The sequence below is a fragment of the Xenopus laevis genome, chromosome 1L (assembly GCF_017654675.1).
Source record: "Xenopus laevis strain J_2021 chromosome 1L, Xenopus_laevis_v10.1, whole genome shotgun sequence".
Classification (NCBI taxonomy): domain Eukaryota; kingdom Metazoa; phylum Chordata; class Amphibia; order Anura; family Pipidae; genus Xenopus; species Xenopus laevis.
In genome coordinates, this window is record NC_054371.1 from 119,601,051 (window position 1) to 119,619,734 (window position 18,684).

General features: G+C 39.0%; 1 protein-coding gene across 1 annotated transcript; it reads right to left on the reverse strand.

The window, feature by feature from the left end:
- Positions 1-780: 780 nt before the first annotated feature.
- LOC121393653 (protein kinase C delta type-like) lies at positions 781-9,247 on the reverse strand. Its single transcript, XM_041562713.1, has 8 exons — positions 9,001-9,247; positions 8,504-8,665; positions 7,139-7,230; positions 6,408-6,470; positions 5,559-5,697; positions 4,492-4,683; positions 3,330-3,453; positions 781-1,540 (listed from the first exon to the last, which is right to left on the reverse strand). Exons 1-8 carry the CDS (start codon positions 9,193-9,195, stop codon positions 1,509-1,511), a joined length of 999 nt encoding a protein of 332 aa, XP_041418647.1. The 5' UTR covers positions 9,196-9,247; the 3' UTR covers positions 781-1,508.
- Positions 9,248-18,684: the final 9,437 nt, after the last annotated feature.

Below are 18,684 nucleotides of genomic sequence, written 5' to 3' on the forward strand. Positions count from 1 at the left end.
TGGAGGTAAAGGCCGGTGGAGTGGGCCAGTGTTGGGGCCGATGGTATGGGCTGGAGGTAAAGGCCGGTGGAGTGGGCCAGTGTTGGGGCCGATGGTATGGGCTGGAGGTAAAGGCCGATGGAGTGGGCCAGTTTTGGGGCCGGTGGCGTGGGCCTGAGGTAAAGGCCGATGGTTTGGGCCAGTGTTGGGGCTGGTGGCATGGGAGGAGGTCCAGTTTTGGGGCCGGTGGCGTGGGCCTGAGGTAAAGACCGATGGTGTAGGCAAGTGTTGGGGCCGGAGGTAAAGGCCGATGGAGTGGGCCAGTGTAGGGGCCGGTGGCATGGGCTGGAGGTAAAGGCCGGTGGAGTGGGCCAGTGTTGGGGCCGATGGTATGGGCTGGAGGTAAAGGCCGATGGAGTGGGCCAGTTTTGGGGCCGGTGGCGTGGGCCTGAGGTAAAGGCCGATGGTTTGGGCCAGTGTTGGGGCTGGTGGCATGGGAGGAGGTCCAGTTTTGGGGCCGGTGGTGTGGGCCTGAGGTAAAGGCCGATGGTGTGGGCAAGTGTTGGGGCCGATGGCATGGGCCGGAGGTAAAGGCCGATGGAGTGGGCCAGTGTAGGGGCCGGTGGCATGGGCTGGAGGTAAAGGCCGGTGGAGTGGGCCAGTATTGGGGCCGATGGCATGGGCCGGAGGTAAAGGCCGATGGAGTGGGCCAGTGTTGGGGCCGGTGGTGTGGGCCGGAGGTAAAGGCCGATGGAGTGGGCCAGTGTTGCGGCCGGTGGCGTGGGCCTGAGGTAAAGGCCGATGGTGTGGGGCAGTGTTGGGGCCGGTGGCATGGGCCGGAGGTAAAGGCCGATGGAGTGGGCCAGTTTTGGGGCTGGTGGCGTGGGTCTGAGGTAAAGGCCAATGGAGTGGGCCAGTGGCATAGGCCGGAGGTAAAGGCCGATGGAGTGGGCCAGTGTTGGGGCTGGTCGCATAGGCCTGAGGTAAAGGCCGATGGTGTGGGCCAGTGTTGGGGCCAGAGGTAAAGGCTGATGGCGTGGGCTGGAGGTAAAGGCCGATGAAGTGGGCCAGTGTTGGGGCCGGTATCGAGGGTCAGAGACAGCAAGAGATGTTAATGCATCAAATTAGTGGCCGATGATAGAGCCAAAAGCATTGCTGGATTGAGGGGGCCAAAGGGAAAAAAACTACTTAAAAAAGGGGGCAGAAGTGTGGATCAATATAACTAGCCAGAGGCAGGGGTGATGGAAAAGTCCAAGGGGTGTTAATAAAAATTAAAAGGCAGGTCATGGTGGTGATGGGATGATGGGAATAAGGCAGGAACTGGTGGGGGACTGATGACAGGACTTAAATGGTGATAAAGAGAAGAAACAGGAACTGATGGTAACGGGTGTTGGTAGTGGCTGAAATTAGGCCAATATGCAGGGTAAGGCTGGATAGCGAAATGGCTTGGTTGCTCCAGTTGGGATTCCAGTATGTCGTTTCTTGAAGAGATGTTGTGTTTTATGGACTGCAAAAACGACAGAGGCTTTTCATATGTCTCGTCGAAATCCACTGATGGCATCTGCAGTAAAGCAAAATATACATTTATGAGTTTTTCTTTATTCATAATAAAATGACTTCATAATACTGCAGAGGCTGCAGAAGTGAAAAGTTCCAGTAACACACCTGCAGTAAACTGGACACTGCTAGTATGATTCTAATACAAAATATTAAATATCTATTCCAATCGGTGAAATCAATAATACTGCTTTACTTATTGTTGGAGCAGCATAATTGAGTTTTGCACAGGGTGAGTTCTAGCCTAGGCCTAGCCCTGTCCATATTGTCTGCTTATACAGGTGTATAGTATGGAAAGAAACCATATGCCTTTTACACATTTAACAGTTCTCTCTGGAGTTGAAGGTGCACCAACTGATGAAGAAGCATGCTAAATGTTGTGCATTATCATCATTCATTTCTTTCTAATAAAGATCAGCCCTTGTCCTAGTGGAGCTTACAGTCACTACATACACATTGACAGACACACACACACTGACAGACACAAACATTGACAGACACACACACACAGGCACACACACACACACAGACACAAACACACACACTGACAGACACAAACACACTGACAGACACACACACACACATAGACAAACAGAAAAAAATAAAGATTTAACAAAGGTTAGGTCTTGTGTTATGCCAGCAAGATGGGAAAATAATTATAAAAGCTGGTGCATAGACTGTATATTGGCTTTAAATTGAAATTTCTAATGTTGTAGCGTCCTCCCAAGTCTCAACTTCAATTCTAAAGATTATGTGGTCCTGACATATAGGCCCCTATTATAATCCAGTGGTTGATTCCAGTGCCAAATGGCAAAGAACACTCTGATCTTTTGTGCATGACCAGCAAATAAAAGATACATTTACATTGTGGTAGATGTCAGTGGGTATGCTAGTTAGTGTACATTATTGAATTAAATACTTGGGTTTTTTTTCTTTAATATGATTGGTGTTTTTCTTTTGTCTATGGACAACTGCAAATTGGCACTGATCTTAGTAAATCAGCACCTAGGTTTTCTAGTCTTTCACACAACAATTGCAGGATGTCTATAGCCATCCAGCTGCTTACTTTCAAGTTTCCATAAAAAAATGTAATTTTTTTACTGGGGTTACACAGAATTAGGAAACATTACATCCTACAGTGGTTCCCTGGAATTGTAGTGGATCGGACTGGTGCAGAGTAGCAAAGGTAGAGGATTTATTCTACAGAATGGATGTGAACTAGGGTTATCCAGATAAGTGGCTATTTTCTAATTAAGGGCACCAAATTTCAAATCTAACAAAACAAATCATAAAGATTTGCCTAAGATAGGAATTAAACCCCATCCATTTTTGGCTATAAACTCCCCCTGCCTCGACTGCATCAACCCCACTGCCTTACAGGTCTAGTGAGAGGCTGCACAAACCCCTTGTGCACTTTGTTAGCAAGTACAGGGACACATGAACTTTTAGGCAGAGGGGTTTATGCAGCTGTAAATACAGCACGGTGTAGGGTAGCTAGCATTTACATACAAATAGAGCTGTCTAGTTCCCCAGTTATTCTTTTTGTAGAATTTCCAGAATGTGAGGTTGATACAATTCTTATACAAGGCATTGTTTTATCATTACAAAAAAGTAAGGCAAAAAAAAGTTCAATTATATAAAACACTTCAGTGAAAATCTTTACCCGTTTTATGGGCAGTCTGGATAATAGACCCTATACTTAGCATTGTAGTAGAGCACTGGTAGGTGAGCAAAAATATAACGTTCAAAGATAAATCAGTGTTTTTTCATTCATACTGTATACATGTACTTACTGGGACAGAAGGGGGTGGCACATTCTGCTTTTCTAGTTGCACCCAATCGATTGAATGAAAAAAATGGGTGCTCCCGAATGTTGCCATTGCAGCCAAGTCTCTTCTCAGGATCTTTCTCGAGAAGCTGAAGTATAAGATAAAATGATCAGTTATTTATTTATATATATATATAGCTGGAGTTAAGTTAAAAACCTGCATATCACAAAGAGCCAATCCACTTGCCTGTAAGCTATACCAATACCACGGTTAACCAACATTGTATAAACTGGAAACAGGTCCAGAGAAACTCTACAACAACTGAGGAGTCTTCTCCTCAAAAAGAAAAACGCCTAAACAATAAAAAAATCTGGTCTCACATTAAACAGATCAACCCAATCCTTTTATTTCTTCTTAAAAAGAGTGGCTGCCCAGTCTGCAATACTCAATATGTAGCAATTAACAACAGACATTAAAACTAGATACCCCATAATAAATACATTCAAAATAAACATCAACCAATATTATCCATATAAATACTAATCACAAAGTTTTACAAAATTCACCAAAACAAGATGTTGGTGCAGTACAACAACATATATACCCAAAGCTTTTGCAAGTAAGAAACTGATAATGATCAATATTTATATGTATATAGTATACATATACTATTCATTATATGTGCACCAACCCAAAAACTCCAAGGACTCAAAAGGCAATGAAACATCAGGAGTGGGTTTTACACATCTACATCACCTCCATGTTCTATAAAAAATACATCAGTTCTAGATCCACCCAGCAACATCTGGGGTGGTGCCCAGGTTTTTTAATCCCACATCTTACTAGTAAATACAATATCATATGACTCATTCATAGAAAATTAAATAAATACAAAAACAAATGCAGACATAGAGTATTTATACATGACATAGCAATATGGAGATACACACTGGGACTTTGCAATAGTATAATAATACAAAATGTATCTACATATTATCTGTGCTTTGGCAAATATGTATTTATATGATTCTAACAGAGAACCTGCACTTCTTGACCTATAAGATGTGATTATTTAGTTGTGTACATCATATGCATCCAGTTAGGGCTATTGCTAGATCTGTATGAACAGAAACAGATATATTATAGCAGAGCTAATGACATCCCCTGTTTAAGTTCCTATACTTACTTGTTGCAGGAGATTTTGCAGATCTTCACTGAGCCATTCTGGAATGTAGGGATCCTCACAGAGAATGGCTTCCATGCATTCAAATTCGTCACTGCTTTCATAGAAAGGATAGCATTTGGTGGCCATCTCATATAGTATGATGCCTAGTGACCACCAGTCTATTCCTGCATCATATTGCTCTTCTAAAATGACCTGGGGAAGAAAAAACATGTAGAGCACTTTAACGACCCTGTGTTTTTACCTAATGTATTGTTGTGGTGCCTCCATATCATTTGTTTTGGACAAATTTAAGAGGAATTTATTTATTTTTTTAGTGTACAAGGCCAGTGCTACAAAAGCCCTAAAAATAATTGATGCAAAGTTGTCATGCAGCATATTTAAACTATGCTTACAAAGAACTGCATAGACTTAGGAATGCCAAAAACTCAAAAAATTTGTGTTTTTATTTACTATAAAATCCACTTTTTTAGTGAAAAAAACCCTAGAATTTTTCAAGAATTATTATAGCCCGAGGATGGAAAAAGACAGAATCTGAAAATCCAGCATCTCAGACCTGCCGAGGTTGTATATAAGTCAATGGGAGAAGTCCCAAAGATATCCTGATCTCGCTGGGTTTCGTGCAATAATCAGAACATTTAGGGGCAGATTTATCAAGGGTCGAATTCCGAAGTACAAAAAACTTCAAAAATTCGACCATCGAATTAAAAAACTTCGAATATCGAATGCAAAGTTTTTACAGCAAATTTGGCAATCCTGCGGTCTAATAAAAGTTGAACGATTTTAGCGTACGTTCAAACAATTTTTATTCGATGTGTAAAGACTTAGAAAAAGAAGTTTTTTTAAGGAGATATTTTCGAATTTCATAAATAATCCCCCTTAATGACGGTACTATATAATATATATACTGTATATTACCTGTACTTGCAAAGAGAATTTTTTCCTTTTTTTGTCAAGTAAATGAATGCACAAAAACAAGCATAAGAAAGCACTTACGGACATTAGAAACAGTGAATACATTTGCTTCATAGATTAGTACCCTAACATTCCATTTGCTTTGAGTCTCTTACCTCTGGGGCCATGTAGCGAACCGTTCCTGCAATTCCTCTGGCTTTCACATTTTCAAATATGCCCTCAACCGCCAGTCCAAAGTCGCAAACCTTTACATGTCCCTCGCTGGTCACTAGGACATTAGCTGGTTTGACATCCCTACAGAGACAGATTAGGGTTCAAAAACTAAAATGGAAAGCAGGCCAGTGATGTTGTAAAGTTATAAAAGGCCAACAAATATGAAATCGTTTTAAAATGGTTTAAGTTAAAAAAAAATTGAATAATGGAAAAATAATAATGTAGGACAACAGGCAAAAAAGCTGATGCAAAAAAGCTGATGCAAAAAAGCTTGTGCCAGAACCCCTTGAATTCACAATAAATTCTTTTTTAAAGCTCTTCTTTGCCATATTTTTGAAATTTAAGCCCTAAGGGTGTATATAATAGCCAATTCTAAGCAACTTTTTAATTGGTCTTTATTATTTTTTTATAGTTTTTTAATTATTTGCCTTCTTCTTCTGAATCTTCTTCTGAATCTTCCCAGCTTTCAAATGGGGTCACTTACCCCCATCTCAAAACAAATGCTCTGTAAGACTACAAATTTAATATTATTGCTCGTTTTTATTACTTGTCTTTCTATTCAGCCCCTCTCCTATTCATATTCCAGTATCATATTCAAATCAATGCATGGTTGCTATGGTAATTTGGACCATAGCAACCAGATTGCTGAAATTGCAAATTGGCTGAATGAACAGCTAAATAACTCAAAAAACAGAAATAAAAAATTAAACCCTCTACATCATACTAAAAGTTAACTCAAAGGTGAACAACCCCTGTAAATTGAAATAAAAAATATAGAAAGAAATACATACCGGTGGATAATCCCATTACAGTGGAGAAACTGGAGGGCACACACCATTTCAGCTGCGTAGAATCTTTAGAAAATACAAATATACTTTGTTTAAAATCACTATAATCACTATAATGAATATTTACTTACTCTACTCTCTTTACTAAGCTATAGTAAGCATTGCAGTGCCACAAAAAAATCTTTTTATTTTATATATATATATATATATATATATATATATATATATATATATATATATATATATATATATATATACAGTATATAGGGGGGTGTAGACATACATTCATGCTTTATGCAGGCTAGAAAGCACCAGTGGCCACTGTACTTACCACCTAATTCTTAAATTAAGCAGTTAACACACAGTTACATGCTATATGTGACTTTAATGGCAAAGATACAACTGTATCCAGTCTGATTCTGCCTGCACAGTTTCAAATGTACATACAAATGGTAAGGTTTTATGCAAATATCAGACCATTAGACATCTACATAAACTGCATGCCATTTAAATACTCTCATTTAAATTTGTGAGAGAAATTTTGGTGTTTATGGCTAGTGCTGTCATAGACTACAGAGGTGGTTAATATTTCCTTTAGATGAAAGACATATAGCTCAAAATATAAAATGGTGAACTTTCCCTTTTTTATATGAACTATAAACAACTGGGTACTCGACATTACTCCCTGCTCTGCCTGTGTTATTCCTGAGTTATTCACACACTTGGCCACTTACGTTATTGAGTCCATCTCCATACGTCCTCCATTGTACATCTGATCTTCCATGGTCCCTCCACTGACGTACTCCATGACAATAAAGGCATGTCGCTGGATGGAAAAAAGTATGGGAACAACATGAAGCACTTGCACACAAAAACATAAATGACTGCGGGTTTTTTTTTTATAAAACTATTGTTTTTTTATTTTCAAGGAACAAGATGACCTATTGTCTTGTCACATTATCCTGATGAAGATGATCATGAGGGTGAATTGACATTACTATGCACACACTGATTTTATGGCTGAAGACAGCACCAACTTGGAGATTGTTGGTTAAACATATCTACTGCAGACATTGTTGGTACAAAGTTCTCAAAATGGAGAAGGACCCATATGCATTTCTAAAAACCCTTTCAAGCTCATGAGATGCTAAAAAATTAGGCAACTGACAAGAAATTTAAGCACAAGGTCCATAATAGATTTTGAGTCTAAGGTGGGAAACACAAGACTAAAAGAAACATCATGTATAGTCAGATAAATAGTCAGATATACTGTAGATATAGAGATAGGTAGGGAAATATATTCAGATTAAATACATACAGATATATAGATGCAGACATAGAGAAACTGAAAGTCAAATTGATACAGGAAGACAAGATAGATAGAGAGAGAGAGAGAGAGAGAGAGAGAGAGAGAGAGAGAGATAGATGATAGATAGATAGATAGATAGATAGATAGATAGATAGATAGATAGATAGATAGATAATGGATGGATAGATAGATAGATAGATAGATAGATAGATAGATAATGGATGGATAGATAGATAGATAGATAGATAGATAGATAGATAGATTTGACACTATGTTGTACAGATATATAGATGCAGACATAGAGAAACTGAAAGTCAAATTGATACAGGAAGACAAGATAGATAGATAGATAGAGAGAGAGAGAGAGAGAGAGAGAGAGAGAGAGAGAGAGAGAGAGAGAGAGAGAGAGAGAGAGAGAGAGAGAGAGAGAGAGAGAGAGATAGATAGATAGATAGATAGATAGATAGATAGATAGATAGATAGATAGATACTGTAGATAGATAGATAGATAGATAGATAATGGATGGATGGATAGATAGATAGATAGATAGATGATAGATAGATAGATAGATAGATAGATAGATAGATAGATGATAGAGAGAGAGAGAGAGAGAGAGAGAGAGAGAGAGAGAGAGAGAGAGAGAGAGAGAGAGAGAGATAGATAGATAGATAGATAGATAGATAGATAGATAGATAGATAGATAATGGATGGATAGATAGATAGATAGATAGATAGATAGATAGATAATGGATGGATAGATAGATAGATAGATTTGACACTATGTTGTACCTGAGTTTGGAATGATCCATACGCATGGCAAAGGTGTGGGCATCCAGCAGCCACCTTCAGCACACGAGCCTCTGTGATGAGATCAGCAAGTTGGTACTCGTCACTCTTCTGTATGACTTTTATGGCTACGTGCTGGCTGCTGGGCAGAGATGCCAACAGCACCTAAAAAATGCAGAAAAAACATAAATGATTAGAAGGTTATTTCCAGAGTACAGGGCTGGATTTACCTTTAATGTCACCCTAGGCCACTTTTGTGATACTGAACCCACACTTCATCCTTCCTCTATAAGATAAACATAAATGAGAGATAAACTGACAAGTGTTTTGCGATCAAAGTTTATGAGCACAAAAGCAAAAAACAAATAATTATTTTTAAACGATCCCACCTGCTGCCTCCCAAAATTTCTGTTTTTTTCTTTATTTTATATCCCAGGTCTGTTAGGGACACATCATCCAACTGGATTCTGACAAACAGTTCCCAGATGCCCATCACTTACTTTGCCAAATGAACCACTCCCAAGCTCTGCATGGATCTGACACATGCTCACTGCTACGGGGAGAGGAATCTCATCTTCTTGGCGGATTCTCTTCTGCTCACTTCCTGCTTCTGGGAGAAAGGACAGAAATGTAAACAGAATAAAACTAGTTACTGGATAACATACAAAACAATAAGAAACTTTGTCCTTCTGCATATTTCCATTAATTTAATATGAGATTGTAATTAGACTTCAACATTAGTCCATTTTAGTACATATTACAAAATATACACATTAGCTTATGAGGGATATTTTATAGAAATATATTATTTATCCGCAGGTATATAAGTACATGTGTGTATGCACCATGCACAAATAAAGATATAGTGATTCATGCTTAATGGCGGCTGCTGTGAGTGCTTTCATGGACTGTTATAGATTATTTTGGTCAGCACCCGGCAAGTGACTTCGTGATTGGTGAGTGCCGATGAATACTACATATATATAAATGTATATATAATAAAGGGCCAGATTCAATTGAACGAGAAAAGGGTTTATAATGTGAAAAGTCATGGACGAGATTCAATTTGAGATTTAATATTTTTTGCTTCATCTACCCCACCCACAGTTTACTTCACCAACCGCCATACTGGACAACACCACTAGCAGGGTGCCATAGTGAAGAAAGAGCAGCGACAGGGAGGGCAGTGAAAATATGCTTATACCAACTATTTCATATCTAAAAATAATATGGCCTTCAAACAGTATTTATTGCATATTTATTACATTATTACCAGCTGTACCAATGCTTTGGTCCTAGAAAGAAATCAAATTATTGGTGGAACTGTGCAATGTTCAATATATTATGTTATGGGAAGAAGTCTGTTGACTAGAAGAAAAGACACACAGCAACCAAAATGATCTGTTGAGATGGGTCAGAATCCCTGTGAGTTAGAACTGGAAAACTGCAGACAAGCAGCTATTGATATATAAACAGACAGGTATATTGACCAGACAAACTGGTAGGTCCAAAGACAGTTATACAACTAAGTACCCACATAGATAGAAAGACATCTAGCTTCATTGATAGACAGACAGATTAGGATGATCTATATAGTTTTTTCATTCTCATAGGGTTAACCCGCCCCCACGACTTTCAGTAAAATCCACATTGCAAACTGTGCTGTTTACTCATAAAATACAGATTGACAGAATCTCAACTGTAACTTTATTCCGAATAACTTCTTTTTACTTACCTTCTTTGATGGAATCCTTGTCTCTGGGTCTTTTGTTTTCTTTTTTCTTCTTCTTCATTCTTCACCTTTTCTTCCTTTTCTTCCCACTTTCTCTCTCAGCACTGTTGTCCTTCTTTCTCTTCATCCTGATGGTATCCTTCTTCTTTTTCTTTTCAGCAATAAGCTGGTTCTTTTCCTCACTCCTTATTGGAGGAGTACTCTTCTCCATAGCTGGAGGCACTTTGTCACCCCATAATTGGGGAATTCACTAGAAAAAAAATCTTAGAAGACGCTGTGCAGTCGCTCTGAGATGCACGCTGGTCAGTTAAACCAAGGTACTGAGACCAACTGTCACAAGAGCTGTGACCAACAGTCACTGTGGCATGTGCATGATAAGGTGGCATGTGCAGACCCAGGTCAGACCAAATATGCGGCCAGTAAAAACATTTCAGCAGCAACAAGAAATAAAATTAACAGGGAAACAAGTTTTTTTTACACCCATTAGAATTTGATTGAGAAAAGATGATAGTTCCCCTGCAAAGGATACAGCAAGAATATTTTTTTTTTTTTAGCATTAATCCACGAGCCCTTCCGTAATATGTCTGCATTCCAATTCTAACATTGAATCAAATACAGTTTCCACTTACTATTATCCCAGGAAGGCAGAATATTGGTCATCCATTATTATTTTAAAGGGACACTAAAGCCCTGATTCAACATGTTTTAATCTAATAGTTTTATAAAATATTAGTTCTGGGTCATTTGGTTCTGATAATGCTGTTATCACATTGATGCAAAAACACAAGTGCATGATGAAACAAACTATACACAGATGTGCTGTATCTAGCAAAACCTCCACACATTTCATGTGATTTCCCCTCACTACATACAATAATGGAGTCCCCCTTTGAAACAAATAAAGAGGTTAGATTTTGCTTAAAAAGTTACTCAGGAGCAACATCATAATGTCTGAGTATCCACCAGTACTTTCTAGTGACAATGTACTCTCTTTGAGGTACTCGTTTTATTCAAAATGCTCAACCCAACAATCTCCTCATAACCAGGGCTGCCATCAGAAATCATGGGCCCATTCCCTCCTGCAACCGGCCAGACCTGCCCACTCCCAGGCCCCCGCCACATTACCAAAGGTTTACACAGATATAAATGATAAAACAGTTGATGATAAAACCTTTGACCAGAAGATTATTAAACCTGCCACCACGCCAAGGTAGATTTCTTTCAGCAGGTACCTACTCTAACCTTAATCCACTTAGTATTTTTATGCATTACTACTGTGTAACAGAGCCATTTGGTTTAATCCCATGGTCAAAAAGGAACTAGTCCTAATAAATTCAACAGCAAATGAGGAGATTTTTCACCCACAGGAAACTCTGCACTTCCCTCCGGCCATAGGGTTTCCTAAAAATACCTTCCCCTTGTCGAAAATTCTGTTTAGCCACTCGAAACTGAAAGGCATTTTTACATACTGCGATCCGATTGTTAGAGAAAGGGAAGGTATATTCAGGAGTTATCCCTTCAACAACTGCATTGTCAGTGTTTTTTAAAAAACAAAGGTAGTGCAAATGTTGCAAGGTAGCTAATAAAATATGAATCCAGTGTCGGACTGGGACACCAGGGGCCCACCCAAAAACCTTACACCAGGGGCCCACCATAAAACCTTAGACCAGGGGCCCACTCTCAGTACTAATATTCTTCATCTCCTCAATCAACCTCTATTCTCCTAGTTTGTTTTCTTTACATACTATAATCTATTATTCCATCTATTAAGCCTCTTTGTTCTCATAGAATAGGGAATGGTCATGAAATAGGCCAAAAGTTTAGCAGCATGAGGGCCCACTGACACTTTGGCCCACCGGGAGTTTTTCTAAGACTAAGTATTTATTACATAACTGGATGCCTATGTTTGTAGGAAATGTGTTGGCAAAGCCCATAAAGTCGCTCACAAATTACACAATTATGTATTTAAGGGGGCTGTTTAAGTAGAGTATAAATCATGAAAATCTGCTGACACAATGCTGCATACCTCTAAATACCACACCACTTTTACCAAAACATACCCCAGACATACCAGTATAATCACTACAGAAAATGGGTAACAAGCTTTCTAACCCCAGACAAGCCAGTTTAATCACTAAGTAAAATAGAAAATGGCCATTTTAACCCAGGCGTGCCAGTATAATTGTACAGAAAATCGATAATTAACCCATGATGTACCTGTATAATTGTGATTGAAAATGGATAATTTGCATATTAAACTTGAGACAAGCCAGTATAATGACTGTAGAAATAGCCAATGAGCATTCCTTATGTGGGGAAACTTTGTGCCTATTATTATATCTGGGGATGCCATTTTCTCTAGCCATTCTATGCATGGGCAGTACAGGTGACACTGTGTACAGGGCAGGGAACACAATCACAAAGGAATATGAAACTAGTGAAGTGGCTCGTGTTTTTTTCTTGCTAAACCTCCACATCAGTGAAATGTCTCCTTCGTTTCCTCACGAAATGAGACCAGTCACCGAGTGAGGGGCGGAAAGGCGTCAATTACACTTTAACACGGTGCCTGCTACATAGGTTGCAACTCTCTTTGGCCACTGCAAAAGGCGGAAGGAGCTAAATAAACCCCGCATCCGCCGGTGACGTCATTCCCTGTGCCTCATTGAAGTGACCGGTGCGGGAGACTGCCGCGAGAGCGGGAGATAACACGACTGAGCCATGGAGGTAGAGCCACACCCCACCGGACACACCCAGTAGTCACACTGTCCACTTGCTTGATGTGGCGTCGAGTATTATAGCAATGCTGGAGGCCTGGACCTCTATCTTAAACATCAAGATATCAGTAATATGACCTTCCTTGCCATGTAAAACACTCACTTGGCACATTTATATGGCTATGGAACCGCTTGGTGACTCCTCATAAACCTGTGCTACACAAGCTGTGTAAAGAACCTGGACAGTGTGCACTTATAAGACAACAAAGGCCATGAATATTTTGTATAAATAATTATAATGGATGGGATTTCATTTGTCACATGACTCACAGGCACTTGTTTATTATAAAAAAACAAATGTAACTTGTGTTACAAATATTAGTAGTAAGTCCCGAGACTTACTTCACAGAAAAGGTAGCCCATATCGGTAACCAGTACCAGAGGAAGTTTTTTCATCCTTGATGTTAAAAATGCCTTTATTTTTCATCCTCCTCTGGTGATGGTCCAGTGTGTAAGCAGCTTTCTGCACACGGGTCATCCTTAATAGCTGCTTAAAAGTAATACCGTACCAGGAAGATAATATGTTGTACATATATGTTTGTGGCTTTTTTCATTGTCCACTGAGGATTGTGATGGTGGGGTAATGTAATACAATCCCTCATGTTGAATACTGAATCCCAAGACAAACATCAAGTCTTGGGAAAGGGACTTTTGCTTTGCATTTACCCCAGACATAGAAACATATCTGTAAAATAAGTCAAATCAACTGGACTTGCTGTTTTTTTTCCTTGGAGACACCAGTCATCCAACTGGCTTTTTCAATTCAGAATTATTCTGAATTGAGAAAGCCAGTTGGGATGACTGGTGACTTCAAGGGTAAAAAAAACACATCAAGTCCAGTTGATTTGACTTATTTCTACAAGATATACCATGACCTTGGATAAATGAGAATCTTCACAAACACAGACATATAAACATTAAAAGACCAGTAACATCAAACAAATTTTGCCCGGAGTCAATGCCCAGTGCTGTCACTGGGGAGAGATCAGGGAGACAGCGCAGGGAGTCGATATTACCCGTGTGCCCATAGCTTTGCTGCCCAGTGTGGGGGGTTGGCACCAGTTAGAAGGGTGGGGGAGCGTACAGGTCTCTCTCCGCAGCCCCAGCAGCCTTATGTTTGCCTTTTGCTGATGTGGTGGGCGAAGACGACGAGCCACGGCAGAGGAAGAAGAGGATGGGGACCTGCTGATGCCTGCTCCCTGTGCTGCTCCTCCACTAAAGACCCGCATAAGGAGGCGGGGGTCGGCAGGAGCAGTTGGTGAAGCCCCCTACTCGTACTTCGCGCTGATCACCATGTCCATCCTGCGGAGTCCCAAGAAGCCAACTGCTTGACAAGGGGATGCACAGACTTTCACAGAACCTGTCCTAGCACGGCTGGGATGCTGCTCTTGAAGGTTGAGAGGACCAGGCTGAGCCAGAGCCGTCGCTAGCCATCTTCTCACAAGGAAGAAGCTCATGCCTGGGCCTGTGGGAGCAGTATCCAGGGGCTTCCCAGCTGCATGCTGTCAGGAGAATAGCCAGGAGGAGAAATGATGCCGCAGGATGGATTTTCGCCCCTTGTCACCTTTTCTGAAGAGGAGGGAAGTTATTTCTTAATAAAAGACTTTGTGATTTTAAATATAATTTGTCTTGGTGTTTTTTTCTTTTGTAAACTAAACAATGTTTCATTTACTACTGAAGTGAGCCCCACATTTGATCCAGCACAATCTGAAATTAGCCAGTGTCATTAGTGTAGGTGGAATGAGACATGATATACTAGATCCCACTACTCATGAAGTCGGGAGTGTCACTGAACAGTGACCAGCTCAAAGTCTGGATGAGCACTTAAGTTTGTGACTTCTCTTTTTTTGTATTCTGTAATCTAATATCGTCATGCCGGTCTGGTTGTTTTGAACCAAACTGAGTTTTTAACGACCATTTTAAACAGACCATGGACTTACAGTTGTCCCATTCTAACTAAAAAGCTGATGCCCCTTTTTGGCAAGAGGATAATGCCTTATCTTACTCTTGTTCAGCCCAAAATTCAGACAGAACTGTACTATTTTGCATTCTCTTGGATTGCAAAAATCACACAGTAATTTCCATTTGGCTCACTGGTCAGCCAGTTTATGGCAATCATAATTATTCTGAACTAGTAAATGCCACTTTGTCTACTAAAGCTCCAAATGTAATTGCAGTGTCATATCCTTGGAAGGAAGCATACTGGGTAATGTTATAAAACATTTTAACCTTTGCCCCATCTAGTAATCCATAGCAACCCATCAGATTTTTAAATAGCTGATCATGCAAGGCATTTTCTCTGCCTGTGTAGAACGCAGCCAGAAAAAAACGGCATTAGCCTGTCAGCAGACCACCAGAGCAGATTTCAGGCTAATGCCACATGGGCTGAAAATCAGCCTGCTGAAATACTGAGGCAGAGAATCAGCCCCTATGCTGGCCTTAGCCTCCTGTTCTGCCTGCATCCGAAACAGTCGTGTTGGCCCGTGTGCAGGCACAATAGGAGGATTTTTGAGAATTTAAGCTCATGTTTTTGTGTCTGCAATGAGCCGTGTTTGCTTATACCCAAGCCAACACAATACCACTTCAGACCTTGTTAATAAGTCAATGGGAAAAATTCAAGCACAAGTTCTGGGGCAAATAATTCTGCTTCTGTTTTCACCCGATTTTTAAACAGTACACATCTGAATACATTTTTTTACACAGTGATGCCTGGTGTATTTTTTTTGCAGTTTTTTTTTTACTGCATGATAAATAAGCCCCTGTGTGTTCAATGCAAGACTGATTTCGCTCCTGTCAGTGCATTCAGAAATGAAAGTGGTTAGCCTTTCCTCTGGCTGCCTTCTACACAAGCAGAGAAAACACTTGTTTGCCCATAGATTTAGACATTTATTATTTACTAACAAAGGACAATTGTCATCTTAAGAATGCTGCTGGACAGGAAGAAAAGATTTGCTCTGGAAAACAAAAAACACAAGAAAAAACAATTAAACTATTGCATCTATGCACCTTTTTGTGTGTCTAACATTTGGCACCCCCAAGTACAGGATGCCTCTCCTTCTCCTTTAAATATATTTTTTTTAAAAAGCACTTAATTTTCCATTTCACCTATATTTTAAACTAGTTTCCATATTTTTTTAAAGGGGGTGGATTTAGCAAAAAATCGAGTTGGTGTTTTTTTTTTTTCTTGAGTCGAGAAAAAAAACCATGAAAAAAGTGTGGGTATTTTCTAAAACCTTGATTAGTCTGTATTTTTTTTTTTAAGGAAAAAAAGAACACAAAAAGGCACCAGAAAAAAACTGGCAAGTAACAGCTGGTGAGGTTTTAGATAAGTCAATGGGAAAATTATTTAGCAACTTTATTTCCAAGTTTATTAAAAACAATCAAGATTTTCAGCCTCATTGAAAATGAATGGAACAATGTGATTCATACTGGTATGCAACTTTTTTTTCCAGAAAACCTGCACATGAATATTTTGTTTTTCTAAGACTACGTCTATATACTGTAAATGATCTAGTTGGCAAGTTTGTAGGAAATCAATGTGGTAGCAAAGTCACTCACCACTAGGGTTGCCACCCAGGGCCCCTAGGGATAAAATAGATAATAGACAATTTAACCCCCAGGCATGCCAGTATAATTTGTACAGAAAATCGATAATCAGCAAATTAACCCAAGATGTGCCTGTATAATTGCTACAGAAAATGGATAATCCGCATACTAACCTAAGACATGGCAGTATAATTACTAAATAAATAGGAGACAATAGAGAAAATGGAGACAATTTGCTTATGAACCCAAGATGTGCCAGTATAAGTGATATAGAAAATGCATAATCCACATTTAGTGTATATAATAATGCCAATTCTAAGCAACTTAATTGGTTCTTTATTATTGTTTTTATAGTTTTTTAATTATTTGCCTTCTTCTTCTGAATCTTTTCTTCTGAATCTTCCCAGCTTTAAATGGGGTTTCACCTTACCCCATCTCAAAACAAATGCTCTGTAAAAACTACAAATTTATATTATTTGCCTCGTTTGTGTTTATTACTTGTCTTTCTATTCAGACCCTCTCCTATTCATTATTCCAGTTCATATTTCAAATCAAATGCATGGGTTGCCTATTCATGGTAATCTTGACCATAGCAAACGCAGTGTATTGCTGAAAATTTGCCAAATTGCTGAATGAACAGCTAAAATAACTAAAAAACATAATTAAAAAATTTAAACCAATTGGGAAATCTGTCTCAGAATATCACCCTCTACATCTACTAAAAGTTAACTCAAAGTGTGAACAAACCCCTTGAAATTGAAATAAAAAATATAGAAAGAAATACATACCGGTGGATAAATTCCCATTACAGTGGAGAAACTGTGGATGGGCACACACCATTTTTCAGCTGCGCGAGAATCTTTAGAAAATACAAAATATACTTTGAGGTTTTAAAAATCACTATTAATCAATATAATGAATATATTTTACTTACTCTACTCTCTTGTACTAAGCTATAAGTAAAGCATTTGCAGTGCCACAAAAAAAATCTTTTCTCACCTGACGAAGATTCCTTCATGTGCGGAAATTGAAACGTTGGTCCACCAAAATAAACCTTTTCAATGATCTAATGCTTTATTCAGTTCATTTGATTATGGGAGTGCTGTCCACAATGGAGATGTTTATTATATATATATATATATATATATATATATATATATATATATATATATATATATATATATACATTACAGTATATAGGGGGTGGGAACTACATTCATGCTTTATGCAGGCTAGAAAGCACCAGTGGCCACTGTACTTACCACCTAATTCTTAAATTAAGCAGTTAACACCACAGTTTACATGCTATATGTGGACTTTAATGGCAAAGATACAACTGTATCCAGGTCTGATTCTGCCTGCACAGTTTCAAATGTACATACAAATGGTAAGGTTTTATGCAAATATCAGACCATTAGACATCTACATAAAACTGCATGCCATTTAAATACTCTCATTTAAATTTGTGAGAGAAATTTTGGTGTTTATGGCTAGTGCTGTCATATAGACTACAGAGGGTGGTTAATATTTCCTTTAGATGAAAGACATATAGCTCAAAATATAAAATGGTGAACTTTGCCCTTTTTTATATGAACTATAAACAACTGGTACTCGACATTACTCCCTGCTCTGCCTGTGTTATTCCTGAGTTTTCACACACTTGGCACTTACGTTATTGAGTCCATCTCCATACGTCCTCCATACATACACTGACTTCCATGGTCCTCACTGCGTACTCCATGACAATAAAGGCATGTCGCTGGATGGGAATATGGAGCATGAAGCACTGGCACATAAATGATGCGGTATATTTTTTATATTATAAAACATATTGTTTTTTTATTTCAAGGAACAAGAACCTATTGTCTTGTCACATTATCCTGATGAAGATGATCATGAGGGTGAATTGACATACTATGCACACACTGATTTTATGGCTGAAGACAGCACCAACTTGGAGATTGTTGGTTAACAAATATCTACTGCAGACATTGTTGTACAAAGTTCTCAAAATGGAGAAAGGACCCATATGCATTTCTAAAAACCCTTTCAAGTTCATGAGCATGCTAAACAATTAGGCAACTGACAGAAATTTAAGCACAAGTCCATAATAGATTTTGAGTTCTAAGGTG

Excerpts from the sequence above, each read along its gene's own strand:
- LOC121393653 (XM_041562713.1), bottom strand. The coding sequence starts at position 9,195 with ATGCAGAAGGACAAAGTTTCTTATTGTTTTGTATGTTATCCAGTAACT. Across the intron at positions 8,666-9,000 it reads GGAGTGGTTCATTTGGCAAA|GTGCTGTTGGCATCTCTGCC; the intron begins GTAAGTGATGGG and ends TGCATTTTTTAG. Across the intron at positions 6,471-7,138 it reads ATGGAGATGGACTCAATAAC|ATTCTACGCAGCTGAAATGG; the intron begins GTAAGTGGCCAA and ends TATTTTCTAAAG.